General features: G+C 33.1%; 1 protein-coding gene across 2 annotated transcripts in view; it reads left to right on the top strand.

The window, feature by feature from the left end:
* Nucleotides 1-27,815, top strand: part of LOC128681500 (homeotic protein distal-less-like) — a 94,502-nt gene that overhangs the window by 12,085 nt on the left and 54,602 nt on the right. For both annotated transcript variants that reach the window (XM_053765442.2, XM_053765443.2), the window contains exons 2-3: nt 4,376-4,867; nt 17,860-18,047. In XM_053765442.2, coding sequence (XP_053621417.1) covers nt 4,534-4,867; nt 17,860-18,047 — 522 coding nt within the window. In that variant the 5' untranslated portion in view covers nt 4,376-4,533. The remainder of the gene's footprint in view (nt 1-4,375; nt 4,868-17,859; nt 18,048-27,815) is intronic.

The raw sequence follows: 27,815 nt of genomic DNA, 5'->3' as shown, positions 1-27,815 counted from the left end.
ATTGTAAGTGATGGAATCACGTGAAAAATGTGATTATAATACGACAATAACCCCATATTGTATAACTAATTAGATTAATAGCAACTGTCGTACACGTGACAACACAGACCTAAGTTTTATAGAGCATTGGAAATTGATCAATGGCGCAAAAACGGTACAACGTTCCCTCCGTGTTTTGCGCGCCATTATTTGACATTTGTAGCTATCACTTTGACATTTCCATAGACAATAGCGATTTTTTTTCAACTTTGGCTTAAGTTGATATAATCCGCGTTCACCTTTTGATACCTGGGGACGTGTATTATGTTTTTATGGCGAAAATTCTTAATTCAATTATTTATTTTAAAAGTAACTAGTTATTTAAACTAAAAGTAGTGTTATAAAAATGCCATTTCTAAAGTTTCGCTCGAATTGCCAACTATACCGGAATATATAGCATCTCCAAAAAAAAATCACGTTATAATTATACTCATGATCTTTATTTATTTAAACGTTATAGCACTAAAACAAATGAACAATAGATAGATTAAACCCGTGACGTTTCCCAGATCCGAGTCTGCGTTAATGCCTACGTTAGGGCTTAAGACGCAGGGGCAGTTTCATTCTCAGCAAAGATCCGACATACTTTTGAACTTTCGCGTTGCATAATTATATACTAAATAACAGGTATTAAACGCGCATATACCTTTTCTATTTCCCAGACGTTTCGGACCTAGTTACAAAGGTCCGTGGTCACTGGGCGACTGACTCAGCAAGCTACGGCGGCGACGTCTGTCCGGTAGAATCTTATTCTAGCGCCATATTAATTCTCCTCCAAGTACCGTCACAAAACACACTGACAGTGTCCTTATTCCGATATGTGCGCGTTTAACACCTGTTATTTAGTATATAAAAATCCGACATCTTTGGACCAAATAGTAAATCACAAAATGGACTATTATCTATGTCCATCAGTAAACTGGCTACCGGAATTTCCCACTGCTAATTCTATTAGGGCCTGATTCACCACTCTCTGATATAAGTAATATCATTTGTAATCTATTAGTTACATTAATCTGCCTGAAGTGATTGACCAGTTAGCCTTATCTAACACTTGTGAAACTCAATTTTGAACGCTATCTGATCGATATATACTTACTATCAGATATTTTATCAGCAAGCGTTGAAGCAAGCCCTTCGTAAGAAAGAGCCATTAAATCCGTTATACTAACGTTAAAAAACATAATTGTTTCATCAAACTGACGACCTCGGTGGCGCAGTGGTAAAGTTCTTGCCACTGAACCGAGAGGTCCCGGGTTCGATCCCCGGTCGGGTCATGATGGAAAATGATCTTTTTCTGATTGGCCCGGGTCTTGGATGTCTATTTATATATGTATCTATTTATAAAATATAGTATCGTTGAGTTAGTATCCCATAACACAAGTCTCGAACTTACTTTGGGGCTAGCTCAATCTGTGTGATTTGTCCTAATATATTTATTTATTTATTTATTCAAAGACTTTTTGTACTTGACAAAAGATAATACAAATCTACAAACTACTAGCGTTTCATGAATGCTAGATCCGACCAAGATAGCATACTTAATAACCTCCTACTATTAAACTAGTAAGAGCAGTGATCCGCGACGTACCATGGGAACCTATGGGGGCCCATAAATAATTGGTAGCCCATAAAATATCCTTAAGTATTCATTAGTAGATGATGCTTCACTGGGCATCGTCAAGTTTCTGAGGGACAGAGACAGTATTAACAGGTTTCAATTTACTGCAATGCAAAATTAACATCACATGTTTTTATTTCTTCGTTTAGAGACTCAATAGCAGTCATATTATATAAATTTTGACTTGTAAGTATTGCTGTAGCACCATTGCTAAAGCAATACTTACAAGTCTTTCGTTCTTGTCCTTCATTAAGATCTTCTATGTAAACTATTAGTTGCGTATTTAATGTAAAAAGGAGAATTTCGTTTTTTTCTGAATATTTGTCCCGGTTGCTTGCATCTGAGCCAAAGATCCAACTTCTACTTTGAATGGCATCTTCAATTGTCAGACCAATGACACGCATATCATCCTGTGAAATGAAACAGTACTACCAAACATTTAAGATATTGTGATAGCTGCGTATGATAGCCCAATGCACAAGGAAATATATAGTCAACGCAGAACCTAGAACTTAATGTAATAGATAATGTAACAATATGTTTTTTAAACGAAAGAAAAAATAATATTGGTCCTAGAACACTGCCCTGAGATGTGCCAATCTAAATCTTAGTAACCGGCAATAATCTTGATATTTATAAATAAATATTTGCATAACTGTACGTAACTAGTCGCACAACCAGTTCTAGGCTGACATATTATCTAGACTTCAAATCTGGACTAAGTATAACTAAGATAGCTGGCTAAATATGCAGTTAATTTCTGCATTAAACTTAATGACGTTCTATCAAACATAGTTTTTAATATTGACGATGAAAAAAATTTATTTCAACATTAGAATCAATTAAAAGAAGAATGCCTTGATTTTTTCTTAATTTTAGTTTATAAGTGGCCATACTAACTCATGTCAAATTTAAAAATCAACAACTTTTTAACAACGCAAAAGCACAACCTGGACTAATATACCCAATAGTTTGTTTTTTTTAAGAGACATAATTAATCGAAGATAAGTCTCAGAAAATAGGATGGATGTCACATATTTAGAGAAGTAAAAGAATAGACGTATATAATAGTATATCTGAACATTAGCTGTTGCTTCTCCCGTTGTCAGAAGTAGCCTACATCAAAAACATAATAAACTAATCCCCTGTTTTGACGTGAAACTTTGTTTAATTTTCAACACACTTTGAAATTTGAAATATCATGGATTAAGAATTAAGTCATCTGCACTACAATTATTTAACGGCAATAATTTTCAATAAAAATTTAAACTCATTAGTTGTTCCTAAACATTATTATTACGAACATGAACAATCAGCACGAACAAATAAAAAAAAGTAAAAGAAGAAAAAACAAAACGATCTGACCCGACCTTTCGAGGCGCCGGGAAGAGCGCAAGAAAAAAAATAAAAGACAAGGATGGACATATTCATAAGACAAGAGGAGAAAAAGAGATGGGAGATGTAGTAATTAACACAAAGAGCGTGCCGAAAAGGGCATCTTTAGGGTTAAAAACCTCAATATAGATAAATTTGGAACCTCAGATTTTTTTCTGCATCCGAAAAAAAATATTTATGAACTAAAAATACCCAACTAAGATCATAATATTAGTTAAAATATGGGAAAATAGCAGAAATTTATGGGCGTGCATTTTATCACATAAACATATTAAATTTCACCACATTTCGTAAACATGTTATACGGACGATGTGTTACATATGTCAAAAACATGAGAGAACTTTTACCTTGCAAACTTTGCGTTGAACTCTCAACCTTAACACCGCTCACGCTTGACCACAAATTTCTAAACGAATCATTTGTTTTGACGGTCAAACACATTGTGAGAAACGGGGTTGTAAATGTAAATTGGTTGTGTCAGATTGGTTTTTTAAAGATTTCGAATAGACCATGGTGGTCTATAAGGAAAGATGTAGCCTTACTGGGAATTTGTTTATGGTATCTATAAATTCAGTTAAGCTACTTCATGGAAATAATTTATATTAATCAATATATAGTAACAATTAAATCAATAAACGATGTCGAAGAACGAGCGAAGTTCTAAAGAATAGCGAACTCTAGGTTCCGACACCTCATGACATGACTGTGTGAGTGTTCAGATAAAGGAGAAAAATATTCTATCAAAATAATATGTTTGTGAATTCACAAAATCGTTTCAAAACTTATTTTTGTATATTAAATTTAATCAACAAGAAAGAATCGATCTTTTTTAAATATTAATTTACCTCGACTCCGTTCCTTTCTTACACAAAAGTAATTTAAAAATCGAAAACTCTTCAGAAACACACACAATGGCTCACCAATGAAGCGCGTCCATCTCCCACGGGGTCAACGGAGGTCATACGAGTTTCTGTAAAACAATTTGACGTCGACACGGTCAATTGATCCAATAAAGAGGATATACGACAAATAAATGTCCAAGATTGCCAGATAAGGGTTACGTTTTAAATAAATTCTACTGTTCCATATTTGAAAACTCTAGATATTTTTGTTTATAAAATAAATTATGATCGGTTCTTATTTCAAAATGCTAAAGCCATTTCCCCACTAGCTTCTTTTATCGTATTTTCAAGCCACAGACAAAATGTATATTTTTTTATTTAATTTGCATCATTGAAAAGAGTTTGGACAGTCGTAGAGGGGCTTCCTTCAAACTTCAATCTCTATGTGCTCAATACAATAATACATTTTTGTTTCAGGCTACACAAGCGGCGAAATATATAACCAGGAGACGAAATCCCTCAAAATTACCCGAATTCAATCCCCTAACAGCAAACCCAACACCCTGAGTTTCACAGATCCCTTCGGGCCTCCCCAGTCCACGGACGGGGGGGGCCCGTCTACCCCCCAGCCCGCCATGACGACCCAAGACGCGCTAGACCACCAACATCATCATTTAGGGGGGTCCCAAACACCTCATGATATATCGAACTCAACAAATTCAACACCAACAAATGTGTCTTCAAAATCTGCATTCATTGAGTTACAACAACATGGCTACGGCCCCTTCAAGGGGGGGTACCAACACCCTCATCATTTTGGGAGCCCTGGGGGCCAGCAGAACCCTCACGAGGCGTCGGGGTTCCCGAGCCCTAGGTCCCTGGGTTACCCTTTCCCTCCTATGCACCAGAACACCTATGGCTATCATTTAAGTTCGTACGCTCCTCAATGTGCCAGTCCGCCTAAAGATGGTAAGTTTTTTTTTTTTATATTAACGTAATTTTTAGGGTTCTTCACTTAAAAATGTATTTAGTAATAAGTACCTAAATAATATCTAATGATCGGTTTTAACTATTTCTTTAATCGGTAATAAAATAATACTTGTAAGTCATCACGATCGCAATAATATATGTCAATTTATGTCGCATATGTTGCGATATAACAAGGAAATCCAAACCTATACTTCCCATTGACCTAAATAATTATTTTAGCAAGACCACAGTTTGACACATCAGGGAATAGATCGGAAAACCATACAATTATAATAAAGTCAGACGTAATTTACGGAACTTTCGGTGCTGAGTCCAACTCGCACTTGACCACTATTTTTTAAGTTTGTAAAATATATTTTGCTTTTGCAAGGTTTTTTTCATTTCATTTGACGACCTCGGTGGCGCAATGGTAAAGTTCTCGCCACTGAACCGAGAGGTCCCGGGTTCGATACCCGATCTGGTTATGATGGAAAATGATCTTTTCCTGATTGGCCCGGGTCTTGGATGTTTATCTATATATGTATTTGTTATAAAATATAGTATCGTTGAGTTAGTATCCCATAACACAAGTCACGAACTTACTTTGGGGCTAGCTCAATCTGTATGATTTGTCCTAATATATTTATTTTTTTATTTATTACAGCCTCCTTATTCATGAACAAAACCTATTTTATTAAGTAGTTTCAAGTTTTTTGTTACCAAACCATATTTCAATTTAAGCTTAGAAAATTTTCATTCTGAGATTGTAACTGAAATAAGTGTTACTTAACCTTTCGTGAACCTTTTATGAAATAGTGGGTAAATATATTTTTACATAAACCCGAAGGGACATAAGTATATATTTTAATAGCTTTTGCCCGCGACTTAATTTTCCCACGGGAACAGTTATTTTTCCGGGATAAAAGGTACCCTATGTCCTTCTCCATACGTCAAACTATATGTACGCAAATTTTCCAGAAGATTGATAGAGCAGATAGAGCGTGAAGAGGTAACTAACAAACTCACTTTCGCATTTATAATATTAGTAAGGATAAGGATTTAATTACTGCAAATGTCTACGGTCTCCAATTCTCCATCCATTCGTACCTTAATTGCACCAACTGGGGAACAAGAGAAAGAGTTAGAATACCGTGTTGGCGAATTTCAACTTTAGCCTCATTAATCTTCTTCATAGTCGTATTCCTCATGGCTGAGGGTCGTGGTTACTACGTGGAATGAAACACACACGGAACAACTTTCTTGGCGTTATTAATGGAGTTGTTTGCCATTGCCTTCTCCATTCCACAGACAAGTTAATAAGAATCAACCAGTGTGCAGGTTTCCTCACGATGTTTTCCTTCTTCCTCATTATATCAATAAATAATGCCGAAAAAAAAGCAAAAACGCGACGGTAACTATTCCGCTCGTCCGAATGGGGCCTTACTTTTCCTATATATTTATAATATCCCTTATAAATTGATATAAACTTCAGCTTTCTGAACGGTTATTTTCACTTTTCACAAAAAAAAATACTTATTAAGCTTCCTAACGTCTTGGTCACGTCTATATTTTTTTTCCGTATTATTTTATAATTCCCGACGTTTATTCCAAATTCTCAACTTCTTTTTTTTTGGACATTTAAATCTATTACCAAACTAATAGTCATGTAATAACGCCTCGAAAAATATACTTTTCCACTTAACGGCTACAATTTTATTTTGATATTTTCAAACGTGCAATTACCAACGCCAGTATTTACTTACACATAATAAGTTATAGTTACTGGCTAAATTGCTTTTTTAACCTGTTAAAGAGGTGCTATGTGATCTGATATTATTACTCCATACTTATAGCGGAGGCGTGAGGGCGAGTTGTAGGAAAAATGCTTTTTTAATTTATTAATGTTTGAAGGTGCGTTTATACGGTACGAATCTATGGTATTTTCTTGACAGAAAGACATGTCATATGGCGATAATTCCATCATTTGTACTTTTTTTTTGGAATTTTGTAAAGTACAATGAAGTTTTAAATAAATAAAGACAGTTATAAAGCTAGATCAAACATTTTTTTAAATTTAAAATAAAGTATTTTACTTGAGAAGCTTTTAGAAAATTACACATAAAAAAATATTTTTTATTTAATTTTAGTCGTCAATAATATTCCTAAGTAAAAGGAAATTTTAATTTAAAATCAACTTTTTAATGTCACGGTAACAGAGTCGCTACTGTCTATAAAATTTGACCAGAAAATAATCTTTCAAAACGACTTTTGAAACTATTTTTATTTTGATGTCCAGGCCAAACCCTTGTCTGTTTTCATACAGCGTGCGCCAAAAACATTTTTTGCAAGTTTCTAAATTCAAAAGTTAATTCATAAATCGTAACCTGTAAACGGGCCTAATATCGACGGACGTCAAAACAAAGTCCAGAAACTTACACGAGTGACTGGCCGCTTAATATTTGAACATGTCTCTTTTGCCGTACAATTTAGCCGCAGCGTGAATTTTTTACACCTGTTCCACGTTTGAAAATTTGATGGCAGTATTCAAACCAGCATTTTCTTTTTTTTTATGAAGGAAATATTTGATTCTGTTTTATAGAACTGGCCAGATTTTACTTTTCCTTGTTTTTTAGAGTGTAGATTATTTGATTTGAAAATTGAACTAGTATTGTTTTAATTATTGCTTTTTTTGTAAGGTAAAGAAATTGACATGTCAATAAAGTCAAAAACTTGTTTGATTATGACATCCCATTTATAGCTTCTTTGACAAGTTTAATTACATTTTATAATTGAGATTCTTATTAAGTCGCTAGGTACTTGTTTTCAATTACATTGTATACTATAATAAAGCACTGTGATAAGTGATATATGTACCTATATAATGCTATTGATATATATAGAGCTACGGTTCTTGTTGTTTGTGTCATTTTAATTAATATAAAATCAATAATATTAATAACTTATTTCCTCAGTAATATTATTTACTTATTTCCTCGCCGATTAACCTCACTTTCTCATAGTCGTCTTTTAATATATTTAGACAAGTGAATTTTGTATTAAGGTTATTATTATTATCAGAGAATATCATCGCGTGAAACAAAACTCCACAGCCAATCTATTTTGACAGCTCAAATCATGAATCATGCTCTATTTTCCGTCGAAATATGACAATTGAAACGTAGGAAGGAACTGAAAAAAGATTTTTGCGCGCCAAAAAGGATGTTATGTCTTAATTAGACGTTCCGTTTTCCACGAGCGAAGGTCGCTGTGAGTTTTCCAAATTTGTCTTGATTTCTAACGCGCCCGGCATTTGGAGGCCATGCCGTGTTAATCTGCGATTCGTTTCACGCAGAAAAGATTTTTGTTACAGTGGACTGGTTTAAATTTATTTTGATATCTACTTAGTTATACATAAATACAGAATTCTGAATTTGTATATACATCAAATTTCCAGTTTTCAACTACATATAATTTCATACTTGTAGTGTCAGATTTTTTCAAATCTTTCTTTTTTCTTTCTTCTGTCTTTTTCCATCAATTTTTTTTTAAACAAAAATATTTAAATTGAAATATCTGGTAGGTATAAACAATTTTTTTTTTCACTAGAATTTCACCTATTATCACCTAACACCATGCTAAATAAATTTATTAATTAAAATAAATTTATTTTTTAAGGAAAAATATTGATAATAAAATGACTACAAAACACGTGTACAGTCAACGGCATATCAACCAGATCGATCTACGTTAATAAGCTTGGTAGAGAATTAGTTTCATCTACACCCTAACCTGAACCTGTGTGTGGTCAAGTCTATGATTGGTGATAGGGGCGAATTTGCAATGATCTCGGGTAGATTTATATGCTGTTGACTGTACAGTTAAATTAATATATCGTTTCACAGCCACATAAAACAATATGTTCTATATACCCATCTGGACCAATAAATTGTGAACATCAAAGTCGTAATCTATTTGTTGCACTCTAACAAGATCAAATTAATTTTGGTTGTCGTATAATTGCTTCATTCATACTATGGCGCTCCATTAAGGCTGCTCTTACACTGCGATGTTTTAAAGCGTTCGAAATTACAATGAATCTATTCTACAACTCGACGCTGAATAATAAATACGAGTACATCGCAATGCATTTGGGGGGGGGGGTTCTAAAAAAGTCAGTTGTTTGGGATAACAAGTTTTTAGCTATAAATTAATTTCTAGTTACATATTAGTTGAGTAACTTCGTAGTTATTTTTGTTTAAACACAATCTGGCGTGATTTTTATTTAAATTTAAGAGAGATAGGTACACATAAATACTGACACTTACTGTTTTATTTTCATTATTTGTTTTATTACTAACACTAGGCTAAGAACATTGTTACCAACTAACGGAATAGATGACAATCTGAAATAAATAAATTTATTATTATTATAAAATAAGTCACAAAAAACAATTATTTTTTTCAAACTCAAACTCAAATACTTGTATCTTTATTGCAGTAACTGTTTTTAACGTTTTTTCTGTTCTACCGCATCTAAACAGTTGAACGTGTGGCCAGCCTTATTTTAAAGGATCAAAGAGCGGTAACAGAACTCCAGCTAATAAATCTAACAACGAGGGGACTCCATTAAACTGTTGTTTGTAAATAAATAGTTTAATTGTGGTCCTACGCGATAGTGATGAATGCTTTTGCTGGAGCATACGTGTGTGCTCTGTTCTTTATTCTAAATAATCCTTTTTTGTAAATGAGTTGATGTTTTTTATTTATTTGCTTCTATTCTAACCTCTATGATAATGATACTGGATAAATTTTACTAATTTATTTTTATTGGGTTGGTAGTAATTGATTAGTAATTTCTAAAGTAACAACTCTACCTACTTCAAATAATATATCGCATTTAAATTCATTATTATTGTATATTTGTTTAGATTTAATTTTGTTTTCTTTTTTTTACATTGACGGCTTTGCAAATTTGAAGAACACACGAACGAACATTTTAAACACACACAGCTGTGTGTGTTTAAAATGTTCGTTCGCCAACAACTGTTGGCACGTGGACATTGGGGAAATTTAATCTTTACAACAACGCAAATAGTTCTAGTTTTCAATGTTATTATTGTGATACTTGTTATTCGTAATTATTCCAGATAACATATAAATTCCTTCGGCCTAGCTGATCGCCAAATATGTACCACTGTCGTGAGACGTGACTTTGACAACTAACCGGATGTATCACGTGATTGTTCTAAATGATTGACCAATGACAAAACAGCATTGGACGCGCTCATATCGGATAGCTTTATGACTTTTTCCTTTTAAAGTTATTCAACTGACTTTTTTTTATTTCTGTAATAAATAATACCAACACAAATTTTTCCTTGCTATATTTAGAAACAGTAAGCAAATATCCCTATATATTTATATCATATTCGACCTCCACACGAAAAGATCCTTACTGCGACATCCATCACACGATTTTAATCTTTATTTCTATAGTCATAAATATCTAATTCAAGCAACAAAATAGGTCACCTTGTGTTGCAACTCTCGTCACGCGAAATACAAGTTACGCTGTTTTTTTTTACTTTGTATTTGTGAGGGGAAAGGCCTTGTGTTTGATTGTCTATCGGCTGTGTTCGATTTTTCTTTTATTTGGATGTTCGCAGAATACTGTAATTTATAAATACATAGATAAATCAGAACACATTTGATAGACATCATTCAAAGATATGTTCGAAATTCAATTCGAGTTCGAAAAGATCATATTTTGAGATTATTTTAAAAATGGAATTAATTCTTTCTTTTTTTTGTGCTAAGATATTTCACTTTAAATATTTTTACAATTTATCATAATACATGCATTTGTACTGTTGTTATTTTTGGGGCAATAAAGTTAATATACTTATTGTATTTTTTGAGCTTGCGCGTAACACCCTAGACCGCGTCTTCGCTTCCCATCAGGCTAGACGGAGGTCAAACACATTCAAAATATTAATAAAAAAAATCCAAACACATTATGGTATATAAAAAAGTACCCCCATTTGTAACAACAATAATAATATAATAAATCGTTAGCACTTAATATTAATCAACTTAACAACGCCAATGATAATTAAGTTATTTGTACGATTGTTATATAAGTTAGACAGATGTAAAGCCCGTTCCCATTGCTCAATTTGTGCTCCGTTGCGACGACGCGGTATGTTTTTGAAGCGAAAACATCTTTAGCGGCGTTGTGCACTTTTTGTGATGGGTAAAAAAATCTTAAACTCTCGTCAGGACACGTGACCTGATGAATTCGTAAGACATCAAAAATGCACAACTTTAATATTCAGGTTTTCACATCTTCCGTTACTCCCGTGGTGTCAGAGTCCGGCTCCCGGAACTCCATCGATGATTTTGCCAAGGTTGAGATTAGTACGTTAAAAGTAAAGTGCGCGCCTGATAAGTCTGCGCGTGACAATGTCAGGAACTATCAATAACACATAGGCCACATCGTTGTCTACAGCGACAGTAGCGCCACGACTGATGGACTACTTTCGTGGTACTCAGTTGTTTTCTATATGGTTTTGTTACTGACATGGCGTTGACGTACGTCGAATCTCCATACAATTTCTACGTTCTTTTGCGTTGATCCGTTGACTGATGTAAACATAACGGGGGACGTCGCAAAAACCACAGATATAAGAGCATTGTTCTTATATCTGTGGCAAAAAAAAAACAGTTTTTTTTTCTTCTACCTTTATGATTTGAACGTTGCTTTCATGCCATAGACAAGTTTGAGTTTTGTATGTTGAAAAACATAATTTTTATTTGAAATATATTTAAATTACATTGACACTCAATGTCTACGCCCTGTATCTTGAATAAGTACTTTTAATGCAGCTCAGTAGTATTTTATCGTAGAAATAATCAATAAAAAAATATTACCATGTATTATGTACGACGTTACTCCCCTTTTTCTAAGACAACTGTCCTATTTGCCCGAGGGGACAGATAAAAAATATTTAATAACACACTGTAAGCTTGGTTAATTACTACTTAAGACGAAATTTGACGTTTTTCGTAAAATGTTAGAAGCAACGGACGGCTGAGTAGAAAAGTGTTTGAGAAAAACACACGGTTATTTGAAATTCGAGTGTCTATGATTAAAAATGCAATTCGTAAATTGATCCAGTGTAATGTCTTGGTCTTAATTGATCTGATATACCTTCTATTTTATATTGATTGCTCGCTTATTCCCGCGGCTTCGCACGCGTGAATTTCCCGCGGGAACAGGATTGTTTTTCCGAGAGGTATCCTATGTCCTTCCTTGTACTTCAAACTACATGTATGCGAAATTTCAGTACGATTAATTGAGTAGATTAAACGTGAAGAGGTAACGAACTAAGCACTTAATGCATTTATAATATTAGTTAGGATTAGGATAAAGTATTGTTTATGTTATCTAATTCTCTAACATCGTCTAATATATATATTTCTACAAAAAAAAACAGGCGTACTTGTCACGCAGTCGGTGTACACTGGACCCAATATGCGTAAAATACTTTATGAAAAATATCAAATAAACTGATTTTTACCTTTATTTGCCATAAGATCCAAAATCTAAATATCATTTAAGTCCACTGTTTATAGAGATATAAATAATAATCATTAATTATATCGTGACATTTAATGCGCCATTTTTATTTAGTCTAACTGGAAGCAAACTGGTTATAAGTAGCTAAAACTGGTTTAAGCAGGTGATTCAGTTTTTCCGTTCAAATAATTTGCTTTCTTATTATCATGTATTAATATTTACATGGAAATTAAGCTGTCAACGGGGAATGCTTTTGCAGAATCGAATATAAAAGCTTTTTAAATGTAGGTAGGTATGTATTGCAGAGAATAAAATACATATTTGTGTATATATAATTATTTCAATTATGTGCATCTTTATATTCTACTACGACTAGGTACTACAGTTATATAAAAAAATAAACGACAAGGACAGCTGATAATTAAGATCGAACTTCACTTAAGGTACTTACCGTTTGATCATTAAAAAATTTGAAAAATTACCTCGCTCCCTCATCGTCAGTGAAGCAACACTTTAATATGATAAGTATTTTCCTAGATATATTACAAAATCGGTTCAATTTTTTGGACGAATTTTGGACTTGCCACATACTAATTGTACCTCCTTATGTCTATCGGCAATAAAAATAATATCCCACAAAGTTTGATCGCTAATAAATCAACTCAGAAGTGTAATCTCAGACTGAAATGTATCTAGATGATTATGATGATGATAATAGAAATTATATCATATCATTGCATATTTTTGACAAATCTTATACCTTATATTCTTTGACTATGTACGTTGTATACTTTTATATATTATTAGAGAGAAAAAAACATTGTAAGAAACAAGAATGGTAAGCCGATCTGGCGTGATAGGGACACAGATGCTGTTCAAATGAGTTTCTTTCGCCATTTCTTCTCAGTTGTGAAGTTGTGGTCGTTCCGAAATGCCAGTAGTTTGTAGCATGTGAGAAATAACTATTTAGTATAAAAATTGACGTGAGAATGTGCCTGTGAAGGTCTAATTTTTGAATAAATTATTTGAATTTGAATTACCTTATCTGGTTTATTATAATCATTTTTGTGCTTGACTGTCCCAAATGAGAAATCTCCTAAGGGTCTCAGAGACCCGTGGTCACTCCCCCCTTTTATCGGCCAGCCCTTTGCGCTCGGATTTTTAGATAAGTGATAACGGACTAAGATATAGATTTATTACGACCTCCGTGGCTTAGTGGTCATCATGCCGGAATGGTACACTGGAGGTCCCGGATTCGATCCCCGGTCAGGTCAACATGAAAAATATTATGACGTTTATAGTCATAATATTTTTCATGTACATTCATGTAAACATTTATATGTTTAATATTTATTATTTATATTAATGTTTTAAGCCTATTTATATTTTGGAATTTGACATTTTTATACTACTGAACAAGCAAATAGGCATGCGGCCCACTTGATGGTAAGTGGTCACCGCAGCCTATGGACGCCTGCAACACGCGCGTTGCCGGCAATGAATAAAGCTTTCCGTGCCTTTTAGGAAGAACTTCTTGTTGTAGTCTCTGGGGAAAACCTCTACAGCTCATTCTACATTATCAAAATACGCGGAAGAATTCTTTTACAGCGCATTGTAAGCGATATTTTAGGCTCTAAGACTATTTTTAGTCTAGATTTTAAATATAGATTTCGAAGTGAAAACTTCTTTAGCGGCGTTGTGCACATTTTGTGATAGGGTAAAAAATGTTAAACTCGCGTCAGGACACGTGATCTGAGCGAAAATTCGTAACACGTCAAAAACGCACAACGTTAATATTCAAGTTTTCACTTCTGCCGGCACTCCCGGCTTTTTTTACCAATTTTTTGCTTCAATTAGGTACTTAGATATTGTTCAACAAGTCTTACTGAAGCGAAAGTTCATTTGAATTCTTAAATAAGTATAGAAAGTTATTAAAAATTATAATTTGATTCTCATACGACTATTTCGTGAAAACAGCGTTGGGAGTGTATCACTGTTTTTTTTTTTATTTCGAAGATGCAACCAGCCAGTTTTGCTTACACATGAAGATGTAGACTGGCCGTTTCATATTCAAAATGGATATTATATTTGGCTAAGATTTAGACAAGATTGCAAGATTAGATTGTCATTTTAAAAAATAAGGATTTTGACAGATAAAAAATACGTACGATGTAAAAACTATAATTTTATATAAAAAACAAAATAAATAAGTTAAATGTTTATATAAATAGTAAATTGTGTTATGATGGAAATTGAACTTTTGGAAAAACGTAAACACTGAGCGAGATTAAAACTCTCCTCATTGTCATAACTAAAAATTGTTTTCTCTCCTCTTTAGATTTTTTTAGTACATGGTACATACATAATTTTTAACAGAACACTGAAAATGCATTTTTTTTATTTTCTATGTATTGTTGAACCTTGTTCACGAAGATAACATATCATCTTGAGCAGGATATAGAAAAATGATCAGATCTAGACAATGGACGTACATATTATAGTACTATCTAGACCTGTTATTATAAGGTTATGTCAAAGCCTATTATTAGATGTCTCCATTGAATTAAGACTGGTAGGTAGGTATAATTACTTCAGTTTTTCATGACGCAACTGTTTATTCTCATTAAAATGATTAACCTATATATGAATTTAAAACTATTTTATGTAGATTTGCGAATGTGATTAGGAAACGTGCCTTCTGAACTGCAATTTGTTTTTATTTTTTCAACTGTCAATATGAAATTTATTTTACTTAAAATAAAATGATTTTGAATAATTTAATTGAATTTGATGTTGTTTTAATAATGTTTTTATTCACTTTTATTTATGAACTAACTTCGATTATATTCTATTTTCCCAACAAAATCTGTTTATTACTAATATAAACAAAAACACAATGATAAAACACTTAAACATACCGACTAAAGAAAGACTGAAAGTCGCCCGTCTACCCTCCCTCACTTTTAAAGAGCGTTTTTGTTGAAGTTGGAAAGGGTTTTTATTTTTTTTTTGTTTCTTTTTTTAAATCTTTTATTGTTTTAGTTGGCTCGTTTCTGAGGCTTTCGGTAGGCGGTCGGGTGGGCGGGACGCGTTTGGGGCATGCGCGGAGTGATGCGCCGTTTTCAATAAAATAATATTAAATTTAAAAATGCTGGCTGGAATAATTTTTGGCATTCCGAAAGACGAATCTTGACTGATTAAAGAAAAATAAAATGGTAATGGAATTAAATTCAGTGGAATTAATGTAGTTAATCCACGGGAAATAATCGTATAAGAAAATTTACTTCTAATATTACCCAAATAAAAAATCCACCTTAACGAAAATAAATTATAGTAAAATAAAATATACTTATTTTACCACAACAATTTAAAAAATATCTTTTTGTAAAATAAACTGCCTTACAATCTGTATAAAATCTATTCGTAACGATTTCAATGTAAAATTACAACAAGAAGAGAAAAGATTGAATTTTTAAGCAAATAAATATATACTTATTCAAATAGTATTGGAACCTATAACGTCTCGATGATAATTTTCAGCACAGAGACACACAATATATAGCTATAAACAAAACAAAACAATTTGCCATGTCAAGTTACAGCTTAAAAAAATGTGCAAGCAGGACCATTGCATAAACTCGATTTATCAAATTCAAATTCAGAAGTCGATTAACAGATTAATATCGACCGTCCCATCCCTATTATCGACAACACGCACATCCCTAGTGGGTGTGTCTATGCCCCGGGCCAGCATTGTTCTTGACGAATGCCGACATATACATACACACATGTATGGGACATGGGAATCGGCATTGAAAGTGGTTAATGAGGAAATATATTAAATATACTAGAGGCCCGTACCGGCTTCGCTCGAGTAACACCATAACAAATTATACACATGAACCTTCGTCTTGAATCACACTATCAAATAAAAAAAACCCGTATCAAAATCATTTTTGAAGTCAGGTTAAAAATATTAAATATTCTCTGAAATAAAGTGGATAAATTGTACAAATTTTAATTTAAATTCAATTTTTTGAAATAAAAAAATCTTAGAAATATGTTTTCAGTTCACAAATAAATTAATTTATTTTTGATAAAAATAAAATAGTTTCATTATAAACTGTTTTTAACAGTAGCGGAGATTTTTCTTTTAGAGCCAAAATCCCTGCAACACAAATAAATTAAAAAAATAACATGAGGCATAGATTAAAAAGATAATCCTGGGAAAACGGGAACAGAGCCAAGAAATGGAAACATAGCGGCGTGTGTTTCGATCCGTACAGATATGCAAAATTGTTTGCAATAGCCACTTTATCATACACACAGAGACATTAATACTATAAACTGGCTGCATCATAAACTAGGTAGAGGATTTAATTCTCTATGAATGAATTTACATGCAACTAGCTTGGTGGCAAAGTTTGAAATGTTGAAGATTGAAATGTTTTTTTTTGTGACCATAAACAATTTAAATAAAAGATAATGTTTGTGTTGTACATAATAATCATGACATTGACATTCTTAATATTTTTATTCTATTTTGATTCGGATCTCGATCATTAAAGAAAATATAAAGAATAATCATTAAAATCCCACACAATCAATTTTCAAATTCCTCTTCTTTTTTAAAAAATATACACGACGTGAAATTACATCATAGACAAACAAAAGAACGGCACCAACCTTAAAAATATTGGAACGAAATTTAAAAACATGATGATTAAAAATAAAACGCGTTCGAAGTTCGAAAAAATGCAGACATCGTAACCGCCAAAAGTCGGGCTGTTGGTCTTACCGATGCGATGGAGCGATACAAACCCGGTAATTACAACTTACCACTGACTATTATCAAGTAGCGGCTTTCATATATTTTACAAAATGGATGGCGAACATTCTGGCATCGTGTGGCTTGAATATTTATATTGTGGATTTATGGGCCGCTTTGTGCGAGCTGATTTATGTATGGGTGTTTTCGGATTCGAATTTGGAAAGTTGACACGAGCGGTGGATAATAAAAAAAATCATTAAAATATTATCATAATCTAAGAACATTAATCTATGTAAAACTGTACTAGGAAATTGTTGGTGCTATCATGGATCTCTGAAAATCTCTTTTATTATTCTGTTTCCAAAATCCCTAACATAATTTATTTAAACTTTAGTGCACAACTCAAAAAGTAAACAATAGGTGGACTTCATAAGGTACAATATTCAATAAGGCAATCTCTGCCAATCAAACTTTGGGATTGGGTGTGACCAAACATAAAAACTACTTTATAGCAATCTAATATGTTCTCTTATTTAATTGGTTCTATTTTCAAAATTCCCAACGTCAATCTTCAAAGAAAAAATTCTATTCCATCATCTTCCTTCTTTTTTCAAATTTATTAACGGTCAGTTTCTCCCGTAGAAAAATGCGGGTTGTCCGACGACCCCGGCCTCCGAGTGAACGGCAAAGGCAAGAAGATGAGGAAGCCACGGACGATATACTCCAGCCTGCAGCTCCAGCAGCTGAACAGGCGGTTTCAGAGGACGCAGTACCTCGCCTTGCCGGAGAGAGCCGAGTTGGCTGCCAGCTTGGGGCTAACGCAGACTCAGGTAAGTGGAAGATCAGGTTTATTAGCCATTTTTATTACGAACCAATTGAATACTCTACATGCAAGACAGATACTCTCTTTCGGATGCATCTGACATAACTACTGATTTTATATAATGTCATATTTTATTGTTAAATGAGTTACAATTTATGTACTGAATTCTTTTGTTTTCTTATTTCAATACATTAGTGACAATTTGGCTTAATACTTAACTTTCTTAGTAAATAATTACCGCGAATTAGTCAAGTCAAGCTGTTTAACAGCACCGACCAAAATCTTACACCAGAATGAGGAGTGCGCTGTCTCAAACTTTATTGTTACTTATTCATTTAAAATATCAGATTGTTATTTGGCATTTCTCTAAAACGAAAAATACATTTTCCTGTTCTAATTTAGGTTAAACTTTTCTTATCATTAAAAAAAACCGGCGTTTCCTTTCTTCATAAGAATAAAAAAAACCATAGACAACACTTATCGCCACGTAGTAATTATGTCACAAACCATATAATTACGAGCCGTATGTGTACGTTAGGCCACTTTTTATCGTCAAATCTGTTTCTTATTTAAAATAGACTTTACTACTTTAAAAATAAGTGATAAATTAAATTGAAATGTTGTCTGTGGTTAGGCAGACGTGGATTCTAACGTGTAATTAAAACACAAGACTTTTTTTAAATATCTGTCGCAGATACACCCTGCTTTTTCGTACCTATCAATTATTTTTATTGTGAATACTTATATGGTGGTATAGATTTAATAATAATTGTGGAATATTGCGCTACGAATTACTGACTGTTCATTGCACAAACGTCAAAGTTTTCGACAATTTTTTGCTTCAAAAATAGCTAAAGTTTTATAGTTATTAAAAAAATATTTTAATAATTCTATTATTAAAATTACAGCGAATATAACTAGTTTATATTTTAAAACCAATCGCCACAATATGACAGAGACAAAATAATAAAAACCCGCCAAAACATTCCATTGCCTTGTCTATGACTATGTTTTTCTAACCGGCCAGTGCGTTCGGAAACGATGCATAGATTCGATTCGATTCGTATCAGATTGATTCGTTATGTGTCACCGTGCAGAATGAATAATCGTCATATACGTATTGCATCTGTGGGATGGGACCATAGATTTATAGAGGGCGTAGACATGACTATGTTGAAATACTTACGCACGCTAATATTTTGTGCGCTCAAAATCACACCGTGAAATGTTTTTAATTGTTGAATTTTTATGTCTGTTTTTATGGTGTTTAATAGACAAATATTGTAAGTAGTAGTTGAGGCCTAGGCCTCAACTACTAAGTAAGTAAGTATCTAGATACTTACTTACCTGTAGGTACACATAGATTTTGCATAATAACCGATTTTCGACTGATAGTAAAGAAAAAAGAAAATAAACACAAATATTAATTAATGATATTTATATATCATAATTTGTCATTTGGCAAATGAAAATATGTATTTCTTTTTTTACTCAAGTTTAACAAATGAATTACTCCGCATTCTGAAATTATTTAGTGTTTGAAAGATTTTTAATTATAAAAAATAGACTAGGTACGTATCTAAATGTTCTTAATTCAAGCGGGTACCGGATAAAAAGCTGGCCAGATTTAATTTTATTATAATTTAATATTTCTCATTTATAGTCTGCGGGATGCACTTTGATGGACCCGCGTCGATATTCGGTAGTGATGTGATGGGTTTGTATCGATGAGTCAGTATCATAGACGCTTAGATAATTTAAAAAAAAAACATATTTTCATAGAACAATTGTTTTGCAGTGTCCCACGTGATCGACGTGACAATTTCGGAAATAATTCTAAAAAATAAATATTATTTTAATATGAGTCTTTGACGTGGGATTTATAATTATCCAAATACTTCTTTTCTTCTAAATCTTAGTCCTAAATATGGGTAACATACTCGTAGACCTACCCGTACAGTACAGAAAAAATAATGTCTTATGAAATAATTACTTCTCCATGTCACAAGTTATTAGATTTTTTATAATTCGAATCTATCGATAGTTCTATCTTACCTTCACTATTTCGTCGAGTACTACGACTTGATTCGATTCCACAATCAAACTAAAAAAAAGCGGAATACAACTCCACATTCACAACAAAAAGGCACAAACTTCAAAGCTAGAACTTCATTAGCACCACCCTTCAATTAAGTGACTTATGAGTTAATTATTAAGGTCTAATATCAAATGGCAGATTGTTAATAGTTTTTGCGACAGATAATAAATCAAAGCATTTGTCTTAACGTGCTGCTTACGACCTATTGTTTCCGTGTTTTGTTTGTACCTCGTATTCTTGTTGTTTCGATTGTTATATTCGTAAAACTCACATCTTCTACTAAACTAGGTTCCTATAACAAAAAACACAATTGCATTTTGATAGATTACTGTTTTTTTATTAGATGTAGATGTAGATATTAATTAATATTATTTTGACAAATCAATATAGGTAGTACATTTTAGCTTTTAACATTTTCAAATTCAAATTCAAAATTCTTTATTCAATTTAGGATGATATACATCACTTATTGACGTCAAAAAATTACTTAAACTAAATCTACTGCCGGCTTCCAAAGGTTTCAATTTACTAATAAGCAATAAAATACTCAACTAGCTTCAGTGTAACATATCCTATATTATTATATTATTAGTATATTGACTCCATTTCAATCATTCTAGATCTCTTTTTATTTTATCTAGTTAACAAAATAATTAATCAAATTTGTGTAAACTTAAATCCGTCGTAGCTAGCTGCTTTTTCTGTTTCTTAAAAAAAAACAAATTTGATTTGATTTTGGCGCAACGAAAATCAATAGCGACAGGAGGAAGCAACCATTTCATAACATTACCTTGCGTTGCGTTTTCCCACTTTTTGCACCTTTAGGATTAAGCTTATAAGGTCGCCATTTTTTACCGTTAGTGATGTGAAGTACTTCAGTGATCAGAGTCGATCGATTGTATTGTTTTTGCGGCCTTGCGTTGTTAATTGGCCCATGTATTTTAATGATGTTCGATTTGAAAAAAGTAATCCAGTGAAATACAACGTTTGTCTACAATTATGTTATGTTAATTTCATTGTTAAAGGAATATACATAATACTACACATATTATACTCATCATAGACAATCTAAGTTTTTTTTAAAGTTTGTGGTCAGCAAGAATCATTAAAATTAGAATCCTTTTTATGCAATGTTTTTTTTTTCTTTTACATTCAAGCTAATGTAGACATGTAAAATATTTTACGGTAAATATAATTTGAATACCGTTGATTAGGTTTCGTTTAATTAAAAGAAAGAGGCGTAACTGATGTTTCGAGGTCTGTGGGAATCAACGACACGGATAATCGAGAAGTTTTTAACATCGAATAATCGAATGTTTCTGGAAATATTATGGGTTACGCCCTAACATTAATTAGTGAAGTTCTAATTTTGAATGTATTTTTTCATCAGCATTTTCGATTCTATTTTCGCTTTTCTCATTATTTTATTACCTACGCTTAAATTTAGAATGAAAATGGTATGTAACTTTATTATGATTTTGTACCAAATTAGGTTTAATTAGGTTTTTTTTTCTAAAAGTTGTCCGTCTGTCCTGTCCTGTATAGATTCAAATATATATGAAATGAAAATATTGCCTATAATGTAAGAAAATGTGACCGTTGGAAAACACTCAACGAGATTTAAAAGAAATGTAATTGTTCTATAGCAATCCTGCATCCGTCCATTCATTAATGATCAAATAAGCAAGTTGACGATTTTTTGTCATGGTAACATCGTTTTTTTTTTGTGGACTTCATTGTTTCTAATTTCAAGAAAAAACTATATATCAATTTCGAATAATTGAACAGATATTTTAAATATCGAACTCCCGTTATTCCAGAGCATTCACACCAGCCAGTAAGTACGAGAACCATAGACAAAATAATAGGTAAAATTAAAAAGAAAACGCGAAACATACGGCTTGAAAAACTGCTTGACTCGAACGAATGATGATTGATGATACTCGGCGAAACGTAATTCGAATTACTTTGCGCTGTGACGAATGAAATAAATATATTATGTATGGGAAGGCTACTGGGTTTAAAAATTATATTACATTTTGATTTGTTGGTTATCAGATGTGAGATGAATAATTTTCGTTGGTTACGCTTGTATTTTGTAATTTGTTATTGTTCTCCCTGTAATGTACATGTTGTAAAGTCGTAGTAACATTACTTAAACATTTTTTGGCTCTAAAATTATAATAACATAAATATATCATTTTGATTTCATGACAAAATTGTACGTATAGTCGATGAAATTGAACTTTTGAAGTGAAAACTTCTTTAGTTGTGCACTTATTGTGATGAGTAAAAAATGTTAAACTTGCGTCAGGACACGTGACCCTGATCGAAAATTCGTAAGACGTCACAAATGCACAACGTTAATATTCAAGTTTTCACTTCTGTCGGCACTCCCGGAGTGCAACCCGTTTTTGTTTTTTTTTTAACACCAATGTATAGAAGTACTCTCTCTACTTTATTTATCTTTATTATTAACATTATACTTCATCAAATGTTACGTAGTGCATTAAAGTTACGTATCTATGTATTCAACTGGTTTTAGTTAAATACCATGTGATCTAAAACCAGTTTAAGCCAAGTTCTGGATTTGAACCTAGGGTAATGTTCTTCCGAGCCGGTTAACCACTCAACAGCACTAGTGACTTCAAAAAATGAAGTCATCAGACGTGACAAAAGAATACCGACCGTCAATGATTCACGAGCACAAAGCGAACGGACAGACAAAAACTCGGGAGCTGCCACTTTAACGGAAGCCGGCGTTTTTTATCATCTCTTGCGTTCTTTTTTTGAACAATTGTCTCTAAACCCGCAAGTCATGACATTTGACGAGCCCTCATTGGTCCGGTTTGACAGCCAATCGGAGTAGTCAGTTCTAAATTCGAAAGTCATCTTTCTTAACATTTGAGACGGTGACCAGCGTTTTCCGTTGTCTTTGGCCAGTATTATTGGTTAGTGGGACTTTATATACTATCGATAGAGTAAATATGTAAGAGGCACGTTGCTACCGGTTGTATGATGTGAAATTACATATAAGTATAGATGCATTTATAATAATCAAATCAAAATCATTTATTTGCTTTAAATAGGGTAATAATAATATTTGACGACTCGGTGGTAAAGTGCTTGCCTCTGAACCGAGAGGTCCCAGGTTCGATCCCCGATCAGGTCATGATGGAAAATGATCATTTCCTTATTGGCCCGGGTCTTGAATGTTTATCTATATATGTATTTGTTATAAAAAAATATAGTATCGTTGAGTTAGTATCCCATAACACAAGTCTCGAACTTACTTTGGGGCTAGCTCAATCTGTGTGATTTGTCCTAATATTATATGTTTCGGACCGTGCCCTATAAGTACTACCTACCGTTTAGAACAAACATCTCACATGACCTCTACTGTTAACTTTCAAAGAGACAACATAATAATTTCTATCAACAAAATGAACAACTGATCAACTTTACTGGTGTTTAAGGCATTAATTTTTAATTTAACTAAAGCTATTGCAAGAATTTTAAAGAAAGAAAGAAAACATTTATTTGCCAAAAAACATGAGTACATGTATACAAATTGATATTAAAATGAATTAAACCTACACGTTTTACCGAATATAGGAATGCAAATATAAATAAATAAAGAGGAGCATGCTATCCACTACAAATCCAAAACAAAAAAGAATTATAATGTATACTAGAACTAAATTCTATCCAAGAAATCATTTAAAGTATTAAGTAGTATAACATTTATCGGTTATTAAAGACTTGAGGTGCTTTTTAAATGGATTTAAATTTAAGCTTTTATATTGTTTTGGAATTTTGTTGTAAATTTTCGGTGCCATACATACTATGCTATTACCGAGTAAAGCAGTTTTTGATGGGTGCATGCATAATCGATAGATATCTCGATGATTCCTCAATACAACATCAGCTAGACGAGGGAATAAATGAGCATTGGTTTTCACAAATTAATGTTGCTACCTCAAGTATGTAAAGTGACGGAAGTGTAAGAATTTTTGAGTTTTTGAGTTGTTCTCACAGATTCAGACATCACTCATCACAGAAGTAAGTTCGAGACTTATGGAATACTAGCTTTTGCCCGCGGTTTCGCCCGCGTTAATTTTCCGGGATGAAAGGTATGTCGCTATGTCCTTCTCCACACTTCAAACTACATGTGTGCAAAATTTCAAAAAGATTAGTTGAGTATATAGAGCGTGAAGAGGTAACAAACAAACTTACTTTCGCATTTATAATATTAGTTAGGATTAACTCAACGATACTGACTACTACGTACGTACATGTAACGTAAAGTATAGATGAATGAATATCTAAGAACTAGGTCAATCTGAAATAGATCATTCTCTATCTTAACTAAATCCGAAATCGAATCCGGTACCTCCAGTGTTGCAGGACAGGACGAACACTGAAGCTACAGAGGTCGAAATTAATTCATACAAATTTAAAAATACAGTTCGTTTATTGTTTCATTCGTTTTAAAAATAAATAGAAACAATTAAAAAGCTATAAAAAAGCTCAAAGGGGAGAAGGTCAATTCAAATGGGGAATCAATTGAAAGATTGCTTTCAATTCGAGCCCTTGATCGGATGTTACGATAGCGGGATAAAGACGCCATCTGTCGCCAATTGTTTTGAATTGAACTAATTTAGAATGTAGGTGACGTGGGCTTGCGATCTTTAGACATGCGAGAGATTATTTATTTTATTTGTGGTTTTATCTAGAAATGTTCAGTCGTTTTGGTGGTATAAACGCTGCCCAAAAAGAAGCGGTCGTGGCCTAGTAGTTAAGAACGAAAGGTTTGAATTAACATACTCATATTAATTCAAACCTTGGTATATACTCATGTATACCTATTTTATTTGACTCATGTATACTAGTTTTCATCTATCGATATAGATTAATATTCCCGCTCTTAATTCGTGCGTCCTTTCCTTGTCACTCGCGTATCACCAGTATCTCGCGTTCTAAGCAACGTGTTGTGATGAAACCAATACAAGATTTCAAGTTAGATCATCCGCTATACAACTGAGAAACCGCATCAAATTCCATCCAGTACTTTTTACATTTTGCGCGAACGAACATAGTCCACTTGTAGTTTTATTATATGATATATAGATGTTGCCCGGGGCTTCGCTACCGTGGGAATTTTGAGATAAAATTTAGTTTATAGCATATCTATACTTTATATAACGTAACTTTTTAATGGTGAAAGAATTTTTGAAATCTGTTCGATAGTTTCGGAGATTACCCTCCTCAAACATACAAACTCACAAACGCTTACGTCTTTATAATAATAGTATATAGTTAATAATAATAATATTTAAAAGATAATAGATTCGCAACATCATTTCTAAATGTAGCTCTTAAATTCTCAGTAACTACAAAATATACAGTTATTCCGGGAATTCCCGCAAAGTTGGTTTAAAGTTCGAAAACTTGAGTTCCAAGTCAAAACTTAATTAAGCTGCGGCTATTAAGTACAACTTTTAATTACGCCTGGTGTATTATCCTTGTTCCAGTTGAAATTAATAGTTTATCTTTAACTAAACTGACCTTACAAAGTTAGCTACCAAGCTCAATACGTTTTGTAAATTTAGTTTAATTAACGATTTCTAGGACTTTTCGATCGCAAGCTTTTTTAAGCTTAAAGAGTAGTCCACTCCTTAAGCTTAAAAAAGTCCTAGGTTCGTTCCTCCTCGTGTCATATGAGCTTTTATACCGAGCTGACTCATGTAGGGTAGGTATAGTAGTTTTCATAGACCACCACTTGCTCCCGGTGAAGGAAAACATCGTGAGTAGGTATTCGACACCTGGACAACACACCCGAAAAGGAAGGAAGAAATTAGTACTACTCTTATCTTATGTGCTATGATTTTACAACCAGCGGCCTGTCTGATGTCAACCCTCTTTGGGAATGTTATTTATTGACTATTAGCTGCTGCAAAGCATAGCTGAAAATGGATTGAATATACTAGAAGAAATCATATTTTTGCTTATCTCAAATATTGTTGATAATTGCTTAACAACTTTTTTCTTTTATTACATTTTCAAGTCAACATAACATCAAGTTACCCTGCTGTAGGTACCTCTGTGACGTGGTACTCGTAATAGCGGCGAGTTTGCAATGAATTTGGGTAGGTCGATGTGATGTCGACTGTACTAATATATATTTTTTAAATCATAGTAATTATCAAATTACCTACGCATTACACGGCGACATGTAAAACTTAATAAAAACTTTTATATAAAAACAATATATATATAAAAAATGAAAAACGGCGCGATGAAACGAGTTCCCGTATCGCAATAATCGATCAAAAATCGAATGGAAATCGAGTGTCTCTGAGTTACTGCCATCATTAACTAAAGGATATTGGATACTGTTATCTGACAGATAAGCTATGTATGGGTACAGTTTTATTTCACTTAAGTCGTTAAGTTAAAAGTGTATACGCAATTTCAAAAACCCAAGAAGTGCTGGCTTGATGTCGTCAAGGATGATATGCGTGACAATGGTCTGACAACTAGGGATGCCGACGACCGTGCCAAGTGGAGACGAAACAGTAGGGAAGCGGACACTGGGCTCTGTCGGTTCGCGATGAACTCAAAAACACGTTACTGCACGGACTTTCATACAGTTCTCACCAATAGTGAGAGATTCCGCTTTATATTTTACTAGCCGCTCGCCCCGGCCTCGCTCGGTTAAAAACATGATAAAAAGCACCCTATGTCACTCCAAGGTTTCGCCTATCACTGTGCCAAATTTCATCAAAATCAAAATTCAGTAGTTTTTGAGTTTATTCATCACAAACAAAAAAAACGTATAAATGCAAATCTTTTCACTCTAGGATATTACTACGGATTATGTGATTACCCGAGCGAAGCCGGGACGGACTGCTAGTAAAAGTTAAAAAAGTTAAATAAAACAACCAATTATACACTGCAATATGCAATCGTTCTTAGTCTAAGAGCTTAGTAATCGTATTCATGTTGACCAGTAGGCACGATAAATGATAAAACGTCAAGGACGTGAGATGGAGCATTGTATGGTAATCTGTGCGGTGACCATGGGTTGGAAGGAATAATGGGAATTGTTTTTTAAGTATGTAGTGTCTCACTGCTGGGCAAACGTCTCTTTCTACTTCGCCGTCCATCCCTGTCCGTTGCGTACCTCCTCCAGTTTTCGTCCTTCGCATCTAAATCTTCCGACCTTTGTTCATTTTGTTCTGGGCGGCCTTTTAAGTAGAATTTTAAATACATATTTAATTTAAATCAAAAAAAATTGATAGTATTTTAGAGTTTGGTTTACATAGTTTAAGTGTTTTTGACTCAAGAATATAAACTTGGCAGCTGATAGGTAACAATAGCATTTCTAAGGAGGGCTGAGGTTAGGCAGACGGTCAGTAAAATCACTGCCAAATATTTAAATGTGAAATTGAAGATGACTCCGAGTTCGTCGCATAAGAGCCCCAAATATGATTATTATTGTATGGAAATTAATAAACTGTTTTTGTTTATTTATTTTTATTTTTATAAATAAATAATAAATAAATAAATATACAAGATCAAATCACACAGATTGAGCTAGCCCCAAAGCTTTTATCCAATTTTGAAGCTACTTTTCTCAATATGTTTTTATTTCCATGTTCAATATAAAAAAAG

The sequence above is a fragment of the Plodia interpunctella genome, chromosome 27 (assembly GCF_027563975.2).
Source record: "Plodia interpunctella isolate USDA-ARS_2022_Savannah chromosome 27, ilPloInte3.2, whole genome shotgun sequence".
NCBI lineage: Eukaryota > Metazoa > Arthropoda > Insecta > Lepidoptera > Pyralidae > Plodia > Plodia interpunctella.
The sequence above is the reverse complement of the archived record's forward strand: the minus strand, read 5'-3'. Positions and strand labels throughout refer to the sequence as shown.